Below are 12896 nucleotides of genomic sequence, written 5' to 3'. Positions count from 1 at the left end.
AAGCATTATAAAATTATTCATCCCAGAAAACAGTTGATTTTCTGTTACCAAGGCTTGTTAAATCAATCCAGTATTCAAAAATATCTAATCTTTAAACTAATCTGGGTACAGTACCACAGGAATTCCTAAGTTCTCTGTAGCTGACCTTCACCTGAGAAAACAAGCAGTGCTCCCGGCCTCACTCCATTCTGGCTTAGTCAGGCTACCCTACAGATTTTGTTACACAGGGTTTGCACTGCATCTCCCCAGAAACGTGCTTGCACTCAGCAAATGAGGCTCACCTCACAGCTCAAGATGTTCTCACAGAAAAACCCAAAGCAAACCACAACTGCTCCCAGGCATATTTTTAGTTGACCTTACCTGTCCTTTTGATAAGCTTTCCCATCTATCAGGACCTTGGGGTAGAAGAGAATGTAGCAATTCCATTCTCTCTCGCAATGGAGGAAGTAGCATAGTTGCTCCAACTGACAGAGTCTCAATTACAACCTAAAATTGGAGCAGCAGAAAATACTTCTTCAGTGAAGGAGGAATAATCAACTCACCTGTATCCTTAAAAAATACAGTACATCACAAATGATATATCCCAAATATCTGCTCAATTTAATATCAGAATTCTACCACGCAACAGCACACTGATCTTTTATGCTGTGATGCAAACGTGTGCGGTACACTGAAGGAGTGAAACAAGACCAACAAAAGTTGCTATTTCCTGTAAGAGTGCATCTTAAGAGAATTACTCAACCAAGTTAGTTACTCAATCCACAACAATAACATTTTAGATTCATTATTACAAGGAAGAATAATTTAAAAGCTACAAAATAAAGCAGTTTTCTGAAATTCTTATGCAAACATTCTCCTCTGCTTTCAGATCATAAAACAGTGAGGGTGACTACATTTTTTAACTTTAATGCGTAAAACTGGCAAGTCAGAATCGTTCAGAAAATCAGATAAATATTTAACTACACAGTCAGAAAAAAAAGGGAAGAGAGTAGTACAATTTTCACATGTAAACAACAAGGCATTACTTACTTCCTGAATTTCATCAGGGACAGAAGAGTCCATCAGTCTGAACAAGAGATTTCGAAGAGGACCAGCCTGCCGGCCAAGAATGCTAGTGGCTACACCTCCAGCCAGTGCAAGTGCAAGGTGATTAGAAAGCAGCTTCAAACACAATTTAAGAAAATTGTGATGTTCCCTGTAAAAGAAATACATACCTGTTAACCTCTCCTATTATTAGGATTACTCCCTTCCACTTATTTGTGCAGTAAGCTTTTAACTCTCCCTGGATTTTTCATACCAGAAAGGCAAGTAAATTCCAACTGGGAGTTTAAGGAAACTCCTCTGAGAAACTTACTGCCAATCTGCTTAAAAAAACCTGAAACTTAAATAGAGAAGTGTATTTGTGGACAATGGTTGCAACAAACATTCACTTTCGATTAGTAGTCCCATGAATTATGAGACAAAACCATCCCAAAATACAGAAATAAACAATAATATTATGCACAGAGGGGGAAAAAACCCCAACTTTTAAGAAGTAATAAATGTAATCTTCTCTCAGAAGATTTAGGAGTACAGCAATTGGGTTAAAAACAAAGTCTGGATATTCATTTCTAGTCCTCTTAAAAAGAATTTGAGACACTGGTTACAGGAGTAAGAACTGACAACACAGAAATAGTAAATACATTTCAACTACAAAGAAAAACGTGTTTCAAAGGAAAACCCTGAAGTAAAGCATGTAATTCACTGCATAATGAAAATACATTTCAGACTAAAGATCCTGCTACATTTGAGACACTGTAAAGCTCCTCTGTTATACACAGACACTAGAGTAATTCAAAACAAATGGCACCTGAGTGAGCAGGTTTTTATGTTTGTTAAAGAACAGACTAACCAGGACTAAGCCATTCACCACTGCTGGAAAGAGAAAACAAATATAAAGATCTGTAACATGCATATGCTGGACGTACCTTGATGAAGGAAAAGGAAGAGGAGGAATTTCACTGTTAATTTTGTCACAGTAGTGCTCGAGAAAAGAACGAAGATGTGAAAAGGTACTTTCTTCAAGGTCGACACAATAGGGTCTGTGCCATGCCACAACTTGCCTGGAATCAAACATCAAAGTAAATTACCTTCTGGAAATGCTTTAACTGCTTTAATAAATTAACAGTTTAACCAGGTTGAATACACACTGCAACTAAACCGGTTTCTTTCTTAGAGCAAACTAGTACAACTATGGCAGACCAGCTTCCTGACCCATGAAAGTATTCTCTACTCTTTTTTCTGTAAAACTCTTTACAATCAAACGCTTCACATTTATGCAGAAAAACACCTCAATGCCATAAACCTGAAGCCATATGCATTTAATCTGATTCATGCAAAGGCTGACCAGTACTCATAAAGCTGGTTTTAGTATAAATGCCAGATTAAAGACTTTGATAAAATGAAGGGAGAATTCAAAAGGGGAACTACCACTTGGTCCTATTTGAGTCTCACTATTCCCTTAGTTGATAGCTCCCTTGAAAACAGGGCATTTGAAATTCTTCTTGAATTATCCTCCAAATACTAAGTTTGTCTGTTCCTTTTGTTAATCCATACATAAAAGTTTACTGGTTTACTTCAATCACTTGCTAACATCTTTGGTGTAAAAGTATTATTTGAGTTACTGTATATTAATAACCAAGCTATTTATTTAGGTACTTATTTTTACTTTAACATGTAACTATACAGAATTTTTTTTAAATCTCTCAATGCACCTCAGTAATTTGTCTGAACTTCCCCCTTTCCCAAAGTCTCCTGATTAGTGTACTCCTTACTACACTAAAAGAAACTTCCCAAGCCATAAAAAAAAATCCCCTCAGAAGCAAAAAATAAAAAATACTGAGTTGTTTCACCTTCCCACTAACTTTTTAGTAAACAGAGGTAGGTTTTGTCTAACTGCACGAAAGAAACACCTCTTTCCTATACAAAGAAATATCCACATCTTTGGTGCTGATACATTTTCACTTGTAACATGCAACAATTAGAGAAGATGAAGGAGGAAAGAGGAGAGGAAGAAGACTTTCCAGACTAAAACGTTACAACAAGAATGCTTGACACACATGATGTGGGAACACCTTCAGGAAATAAATGTATCCCAAAGTGGACTTGTATAAAAGAATAAAATTATATCTGTCCCAAATGTCATTGTTACCTGTCCCTTGGAAGAGCTGTCCAGGCAAGGCTATGGGATGTTCATGCTGAAATCTGTTGAATTGCAACTCCATCTAAACCACTTACTTTCTTCGGTTTAGTAATGGGGCCAGTAGAGTTTCCCTGACCACACTGTCCCATTGAATTGTTACCCCAAGCATAAACTTCATTATCTATAAACATAAATAAAGCAGAAAACAAAAGCTGAGATACAACTGCTTTTGATCAAGAGGAGGATTATGTATTTTTACACCTTATTCTCTTTACCATGAGAAAGTGCCAAACAGTGACTGTCCCCAATGGAAATGTCAACTATTCTGGTAGCAGCCAGCTCTTCAATGAGCTTGGGTCTGAGAGCAGTTGCCTCCGAAGAGCCACAGCCAAGGCAGGCCCCGCAGCCCCACGCATAAACCTGGAGCAAACCAACCACAAAATAGACACAGGTCAGACTTCTGTTACTGGTGAGCACAACAAACAACATTCCAGCAAACCACCTGCACAATAACTGCAATTACACTTTCAACACAACTTGCACAGGACTTTCCTGACTGGAACACACATCTCATCAAGTGGGCATTCCTTCCTCCAGCCACTGAGGTGACTGGCCACAGAGCACAGCACTGGGGAGGCTGCTGCAGGAAAACAAACTGCTACAGTGAATGTTAACATTCCAAATCTGCACTTTGAAAATGCACTGTCTCTGAGTCACAGAGCTGAGGGTGGGGAGCCCAGGTGGGTTACACACATGGAAATGCTTACTGGATTACATGCATCCATCATACCAGGAAGGGCCCCCCTTTACCACCTCAACATTTACCTCCAACGTCTCCTGAGATTTTTCAGATTAGAAATAAAAGTTGTAGTTAACACCTATATTCTAATATACACATATATTTTAAAAACCTATTAAACCACCTAATCACCTGAGCGGGTTACCATATTAAAAATTACAAGGATTTCACTGCTGTTTGTTTCTTGAATCCAATTTGATTTTATGCTGGTTACATTTATTAACCTAAAAATACTATGTTTTCTGCGACTAAGCAAGAATCTTGAAAAGCACATTTTGAATTACTCTTGTGCATTAGGTACTTCAATCTCTAATCAAGGACTTCACTTCTACTTAAGTACTAGTTGAACATCGTCCCAACAGTCAAAATAATAAATATTGAGATAATGTGAACCTACACCACCTTGTTCACCAGCTCTCGTAATTTGAGTGAAAACTTGGCTTTGCCTACCTGCCCTGTTGATGTCAAGGCAAGTGAAGACTGGCTTCCAGCACAAACTTTTCGAATAAACATTCCTTGCAAGGCTTCTATAACTTTAGGTTTATATACTCTATTTGTATCTCCATGGCCAAGTTTGCCTGCAAAAGGAGGAAACACAACTGGAAGGTATTTTCAATGGATAGACAGTAATTAAAAGTACCCCAAAAGAATTCTTTTTGGATTACCAAGAATGTCAGAGTGGATTTTTAAAATTAAAACATATTACATATTTTTAAAACTTATTCTCTTTCAATTACAGTAATTAATTGCAGACTTGAAGAAATATATATTTATTATGGACTATTTTAGAATTTAAATACTAATCCCAGGCAGTTTAAATGTAATAGTTTGTAGGATGTGAATAGCTACTGTCATATCATGAGTGAGCTTATTTGAAAGTCGTCAGCACATTTTTTCCAGAATTGTTCATCCATTCACTGACCTTTCTGTGCTGTGAAACCCCTCCCCTGCTGAAAATCCTTTTTTAAACCCCATAATCTTGCAGGTGAATTTCAAATATTGTATTTAGATTTTATAAAAATCCTTTCCTTGAACAGCTACCAAATGAGTAATAAAAACCACAACCAAACTGCAAGGAGTACTAAAACTATGAGGCAGATGGAATAAGACAAAAATTACTACCAAAACATTAGTTTTACCTACCATTGTCTCCTCCTCCAAACGACCACACTGTTCTCCCATCTTTAGACAGAGCTATTGTGTGTGAACTGCCACAGGAAACCTCTCCTACATTGCTAATATCTTTTACTAAAGTTGGAATGTTGCGGCTGTTGCTGTCACCATGACCTAAGGAAAAATGAAAAAAGTATTTTCTTTTTGTGAAGATTTAAGTTCTATTTTGTTTTGCAATCTTAAGATTTTGCAAATTTCATGTGTACTGCAGTCATCACAAATGATGATTTCTGCCCACTTTTGGAAAGATTCATAGTAAGGTTTGGAAGACATCTGTGGTAAAGTTAAACATTTAATCTTTATGACATACTCCAGAGCACCTGTTCGTATCTCACTGCTTCTGAAACTTACGACTATTTTCTACCTAGCTGAAAAGAAATAAGAAGAATTGCTAGTACAACTGCCTTTAATACCAGCTGATTAGGTAGCTAGACTTCCCAATACCGGGCAGCAGGTATCCTGCACAGCATGAGGAAGCTGCAATAAGGGCACTTTGCCACTCCCATCAATACTGCACAGACAGGACAGATCAGTCCCTCAGCTGCCTTTAGACAGCCACAGTTCTAACGGGTCCTTTCTGCAGAAACCAAATACATTACAGTTATCACCTACTTTATAAAAAATTTTATTTCTACTAAACTACTAAACTAAATTCTGTGGACATGCAAGAAAAATAGAGAAGAGAGGAAAATTAATACCACTGGTATCCATAACTGATTAAATACGAACAACTCCCTATAACTTAATGAAACGTTACTTTTTAGCTGTGTGCTGGAACATTGCACACTCCAAGACCCCTCAAAAAACATCCAAACTCCATATTAATCTAAAACTCAAGGAGAACGTTTCCACAATTCCCACCAAAATTCCAGTTAAACCTCCAACAGAGAGTTCTTAACAACAGGGATAACACTCAGAACTTCTACTGATGCCCTTGAAAGCTGTAACTGTTAAACACTGTTCTCATCTTCCACCCCTGCCACTTGCCTGCTTTCACCCCTCTATACTTGGTGACTATGGCACTCAAAGAAGAGAAAACAGAAGGGAACTAAAGCCCAACTTGAAACAATTTTCTATGCAAAACCTGTTGGTTCAACTGAATCTGCTTAAGAAGGGTGGTTTTATACCAGGCATAGCATAGCAGCTGTACAGCAAAGATGATGAAACAGACAAGTGAACTTGAAGCACACAGTATACAGGGTTTCTTGTTTTGGTTAAAACTAACTTTTTAGATGTATTACAGTAAAAAGACACTAAGCCATTATGGCAACTTAACATCAAGTATCCTTATCAGAATCAGACTCTTGATACTATTAGCCAGTTACGGCTGACCATTCAAAGAATCATTCTACCATCACACTAGATGAGGTTTATCTAGAAATCCAGTTTATTTAAAATGTCTACTGTTTACATTCCAGCGGCATTAGCAACCATATAGTCTTAGGAATGAATAAAAGCAGCTTGCCTTGAAATGAAAAATCTTAAAAAACTTTGTAAAATTAACTGCATTAAAAACTTTTAAGAGTCTTCTGCACTGGTCACCTGTATGCACACACCTGAGTACATGTATATGGGTACACAGAGGGGACAATTAGAGGACAAAGTAAATAGATGTATAAAATCATTACTAGACACAGGAACTTTTCCAAAAGCATCTCAAGAAATTTTCAGATTACCTAATCTTCCAAAGTCTCCTTCTCCCCATGTGTACAGCTCTCCATCTTCTGTAACAGCAGCACTGTGCCTGTAGCCTGCTGACACACACACTACCACCTACATTACACACAAAAAGAAAGATTAAGTTTTTACACAAATCAGTAGGAAGTCTGAAAGCTTGGGAGAGTCAAGTTTCAGAAGGAGTCTACATAAACTAACTTGTTCATTCCCGTGGATCAAGTACATACAATCTTTGCAATCTTTTCTATTTATATGACAAGGGGAAGTAAGTCCATAAAAAGGCACGTTTATATGTAAAACTGCTAATGATTTATTTATCAAGTAGCTTTAACATCATGATATTTTATATATTTCAAACTTTACACAACATCCCTACTGAACAGAAATAAAACAGGTGCTCTACTATACAAAACATACCTTTCCTTGCAGGGGACCCTGAATAAGTTTGGGATATTTCTGCGTTGAACTATTTCCATGTCCCAGTTTTCCGTAGTCACCGTCACCCCAGCTGAAGACTTCCCCTTCTGTTGTAAATGCTAAAGTGTGACCATCAGATCCTTTTGAAGATGACACCTTTTTAATAGACCTATGAGGCTCAAAAGTCAATTTTTTCAATGTGGACTGATTATTGGAGTCTCCCAGTCCCAGTCTCCCATAGCTGCCTTTCCCACAGGCTCTAACAGAACCATCCGTAGAAATGACAAATGTACAATATTGTCCAGCTTCAATCTACAAAGAGAAAAAAGTACAGAGAAATGCAGAGATTAGATAAATCAAAAATTCACATATAGGTCTAGAAGTCTGTATTTTTAAACAGAATTTCAGGTTTCTTCATATAACATAATGCAAAAATTAAAAACAATTTGGACTTCAGCAAGCAGTAGAACCAAAATTATTGGAAAATATTTTATGATTAAATCTATTTTCATGACTAAAATATGTAAACAGCGATTATTTTATCCTTATCTCTTCTACAGACTACAGAACTTGTGCTGCATTCAGATCTCCCAAACTCATGGCTGGAAATCTTAACTTTTTTAAAGCAAAAAAGACAAAGTAACAGCTTGATAGAACACTGTAGGTTTTGCTTAATTTTAATCAGTACCTAGTGGTAACATTACAGAAATATGCCAAATGCTAAAAATCCACTCACTTGAGACTACGCATTTTAATTACGTGAACATCTAAGAAATAAGATTAAAAGCTTTTAAGAAAATATGGACTTGCCCCTATTGGGAAGTCAGCGCTCGGCTGAGGAATGTCCCAACTGCTAATGGACTAACACAGAAATAATTCCCTATAGGAATCTTAACACAGCAGAAGTGCAGAGCAGGTTCCATCTGAAGCATAAAAGCACATCATAAAACAGCCCCATTTAACAGGAATTAATGTCTTCATCTAGATAATCCTACAACAATCATCAATGAAGGCTAAGTGGAAAAATCACATAAATCTGTTGTAGAGTTGTATACAGAACTATTAAAAGAGTAACCCATTCATTCGGATCATGCATTCCATTCTTGTGTATTAGTCTTCTGAATGTTTTGAAAGTTTTCTGAATGGATAAACTTGTTTTATGATTTCCAGTCATGCAGCCCACTGGAATACAAAATACATCAGTGACGTCCATAGAAACTATTTCAGAAAACGCACCTAAATTGTCTAGTGACCAAAAAAGTGCTTTTACTTAAGTAAACACTGCAAAACCAATATAGTACCAGAAAAGCAAACTATTATATTCTGGGTCACACATCAGTTGCAACTGCAGAATCTGTGACTGAGAGCAGAAAGAGCATGCACACTGATTTCAGAAAGCTTGCTAAGGTTGCTGTGTCAGCAGCTAGCCCAGTTTGAAGTTTTAGACTTGGCAATCTTGGGTGTGAAAACCACCAGTGGAAAAGAATATGGAGTAGTTAAGACACCTTTTAACCAACATTAAAAAAACTAACAACAACAAAAAACAAACCAACAAAATCAAACCCACCCAAACAACTACAGGCAACTGAACTTGTCTCCACAGAGCAAGTCAGGTCATTCTTGTTACATGGATATTTATCTGTGTGTCATTAGAAACAAACCAGAATGTTTTTCCCAGGCATCAATAAAAGTAGCAAGATACTCACAGTAAAATAACGTGTGACCAGTTCTGAGCATCATCCCTTCATTACAACTTGACACGCAGAAATAAAGTACTATCTTTCAATTTTATACTGTGACTATGAAGCTGCTGAATGTTACATAATGTACCACTAATAAATGTCACTCACCGTCTGTGCATCAGAAAAACTTGGAGCAAGCTTGGGTTGAAGTATTTTCTCTTGAGTTCCTTCTACCAGCTGATGACTGCTGTTACTGCCCCACACATACACTTCACAGGTCTCCGACACAATGGGAGCATCTCCCGTTTGAATGCTGTCAGGGCTAGCACATGTCCTAGAATAGTCTGAAGCCATTCGACAAACCTGTTCAAACCAGAGATTTATTACACAGTAACATTTTATACTTCTTCCTATACAGTCACGATGTTGAATACAGCTTTAACTGCCCCTCAACGTGGTAACTGCCTAAAATACAAATCACAATGACCACATCATTAGCTTGCCCAAATGACTGTTTCACTACATCTTAGTTTTTCAATGTTTTTTTCACCTCTTCTGCCCCAGAATAATTTGGCCAAGACTGGACTATGGCCACATGTGCACACCAATCACATGTTTGAAGGGGAAGTAAACTACAATAACTTAAAAAGTTTTTTCAAGACATACCTCTTCAAATAAGCACAGAGCTGCCTCATACAGAGAACATAAGCCATCAGATGTTCTGGTTGGCTCTCTCCACTGACTTCGATCAGCAGATGATCCCTGCAACGTTTAAATGTTGTTATTAGGAGAAGCACACTTCCAATACAGCAACAGTCCACCTGAACAAAATACATTAGGGATTTGTTCTTATAGCTAAGCAGAAATGAATGGCTCTTTCTATAAGCATAAGTACACTACCTCTCTCCTGAGCTGTGATATCTGCATACACTTTAGGAAAACCAAACTGTCACAAGTGCTAGTCCAACGTTGTTACTGATTCAGTTTTGTGAAAGTATCTGTGTTTAGAGTTAATTTCTCCTAATACTATATTGTAATGAAATGCAAGTTATTTGTGTTTAAAGTGATAATTATTTTGAAATTACTGCTAACAATTAATGTTTACATATCTTTCATATTTTGGTCTCTAATTGTATATATAGCCCAAAACCAACAACAAATAAAGTTGCCCATCAGGACATTTAATCCAACTCAGATACTCCCACTGCCATGCTCTTCTCACGGACTCCATTCTTTAAAAAGATTTTTTAGATCTTCTTTAGAATCTTTTTTAGATTTTAAGGTTTATGTTTATTAATAAGCACTATAAGCTTGAAAGAAAAGAACGACCACTTGAGGGGAAAAAGTCATTCCCTGTTTCAGTCTGAGCACATGAAGCAGAAGCTTGGAACAGCTTCCGACTGCATACTGTGCAGTAATTTCATACCTTTAAAAGTAATATTCATCTAGGACCAGAAGTAAGCGCTCAACATACAAAACAGTGTGCCACACTTCCAATTTAGCTCATTTTCTTACCACATTAATTTCTGAGCATCAGCAAAACTGCTGAACATCCTGAAGATGTATAAGCAGAGGCCCAGGTGAATTAGGGAGTAGGAACATCCAATAAAAATAACAGGAAACAAGGTGTGTTATAAAACTTTGAAATTTCTAACTTTTTTTGCTATGAACTTAAATGTACAAGTCCAAGTGGATCAAGTATGTCCTCAATTCTTTCCCTGAAGTTAAAGCATAACACTAAAAATGACAACACAGAGATTATTTACCATTTCATCTTTACCTATGAGGAAGCAGGTGGGCAGGAAGGGAAAGAAAGAGATGGTGGAAATACAGGGGAAAATAATTCACAAAAAGCCCCCTAGCATACTCAGCAAACTGGCATTCGGTGTGGAGAAAGTATTCAATTAAGAATGCAACCACACTGCAGTGCAGAAAGACCAAAGCTGGTTATACCTACCAGAGATCGTCGCATCTGGGTCAATATACTCATAAAGCAATCAAAGCTGATCATCCCTTCTGGACTTTGCAGCAACTTGGTTTTCTCCATGGTGTTTACTACAGCTGAAGCACCTAAAGCCATTTCTATCCATTCAAGAAGGTATCTCAAGGCACCTCGTTGGGCAGCCAAACCAAGAAGCAACTCAGAAGCTAATCTACGACCTAAAGTATCTGCCCCAGAGTTCGGAATCGTTACTCCTTTAAGAAAAGCTGTTACTTGTGACAAACAATCCAAACCCATTGGTGGAATCTTGCTTTCATTTGCTAGAGATAAAGGTGGTAAAGAGCTCACAACTTCTATTGCAGTATGGATAACATCATTGCAAAGACTGAGGCCAGGTCCTGCCGCAGGCATCATCCAGCTTTGTCTCAGCAGTGCAAACAACAAGCTCAATCCAGTCCGAACTCCCATTTCTATGAGTGCGTCTGTACTTGACCTTGGGCGTTCACTGACAGAGTGCACATCCGTGGATCCAGAACTGCTTTCTGGTGAATGCTGTTGCTGTTTCACCTTACCCTTATCGTGGTATTTATTAGAAAGTGCATAGAAGACACGCTGCAGCACAAGGAGACGCTTTCGAAGAGCTCCAGCAAATGGAGAGTCTGAGCACACCATCTTTGCCAGTGCCAGCTGGCTGCTAAGAAGTGCATCCAAGTAGTGGTCCTGTTCATCACTAGATAGAGATTCCCGCTCAAAATCTGGTAACTGAGGTCCTTTGAGGCACAGAACCTGCTGGGGCAATGGCACTACTTCTTTATTGCTAACTAACTTAGCATACAAGACAGAAACTCCCTCCCTTGTTGCAATAGATTCACTGTCTTCTGTGATCCAGGAGCTGTTTAGGTGTTCAAGCCATTTCAGCTTCACAGGTGGGACCATAGCTGCCATGCTGGTTTACTTCTTTGCCATTAGTCCTGAAGATGAAAAAAACTGTCAATAGGTGTGCAACGTTATCTACAGATCTTATTACTCACAGCAGGACAAATCCAAATAATCCTTTCAGAAGGAAAGCAGCAAAAGATTAACCACCAAGAATTACCAAAGTTTCACCATCTGACCTACATGTTTGTGCAACTTACTTAACATGATGTAAGAATTTTAGCATAAGTCAGTCTACATTTTCTAAATCCATATGCACAAAAATTCACACAAAGCAAATTTAATTCTGCTAAGTGACATGAACAGCATTTAACAGATAAGGCAATTTAAGATTTAGATGTCAAGAACCACAAAGGTGCAGGGCTGATAAACGTATCTCAGCATTATGATGATTTATGTCTGCAGGATCATCCACGTAATGGTATGATATTTTGCTATTATATGTGAATAAAAGATCATAATTACAAAAACATACACTGAGTTCGAAAAATTTCTCACATACAAGAGCATGGACTGACCACAACTAGTTGAGTCCAGACTTCTTCTAAGTCTATGTCTGAGAAAATTTTTAAAAATTAAAAAATTAAAAGAACATTCTGATCCCAAAGAGACACTCGAGTTACTAATTTTAATGCTGGTAGCATTTAGAACTTCAGTTTCTTCAAGAGGATTCTTGATGTCAAGTCTAAATTTTGCCAAGCTAATTTATAGCTTAATATGCAAAGAGGCCTCTTCAAAGGGACTGTTTTCAAACTGCTCATTTTAAAAGAATTTTCTTTAAAGTAATGCTTTATCTCCTATTGTACAAAACAGATTTGTTTAATTCCTGTTTATAATCATTAACCATGAGTTACATAGGTTCTGATTGATCACTTTCTGTTCTTTGACCCTTTAAGTCCTAATGTATTACAGTTTCACCAAAAAGTACTATAATTTCTTGAAGGAGAGTTTTGTGTCCTTTGGTAGTAGTGTGAGCCCTATTTGATCTAATTTCAAACTAAACCCCTGGGGGTGGAGGGAGTCTCTGCCATGCAGTGAAAGCCAGTGTTGCTGCCATGCCATGCTTGTAGGGACATGGGGTAAAGGCAG

The 12896-nt window shown here is 37.6% G+C and overlaps 1 protein-coding gene across 1 annotated transcript in view; it reads right to left on the bottom strand.

The window, feature by feature from the left end:
• HERC1 (HECT and RLD domain containing E3 ubiquitin protein ligase family member 1) overlaps positions 1-11816 on the bottom strand; it is a 70346-nt gene extending 58530 nt beyond the window's left edge. The window contains 12 exon segments of the mRNA XM_017737136.1: positions 361-486; positions 1030-1195; positions 1968-2102; positions 3191-3362; positions 3457-3601; positions 4431-4558; positions 5124-5267; positions 6830-6926; positions 7248-7559; positions 9098-9292; positions 9596-9691; positions 10887-11816. Of these exon segments, the coding sequence (XP_017592625.1) occupies positions 361-486; positions 1030-1195; positions 1968-2102; positions 3191-3362; positions 3457-3601; positions 4431-4558; positions 5124-5267; positions 6830-6926; positions 7248-7559; positions 9098-9292; positions 9596-9691; positions 10887-11816 (2646 nt within the window).
• Positions 11817-12896: the final 1080 nt, after the last annotated feature.

Source organism: Corvus brachyrhynchos, unplaced genomic scaffold (assembly GCF_000691975.1).
Source record: "Corvus brachyrhynchos isolate BGI_N302 unplaced genomic scaffold, ASM69197v1 scaffold200, whole genome shotgun sequence".
Classification (NCBI taxonomy): Eukaryota; Metazoa; Chordata; class Aves; order Passeriformes; family Corvidae; genus Corvus; species Corvus brachyrhynchos.
This window is presented reverse-complemented; position numbering and strand designations above follow the sequence as displayed.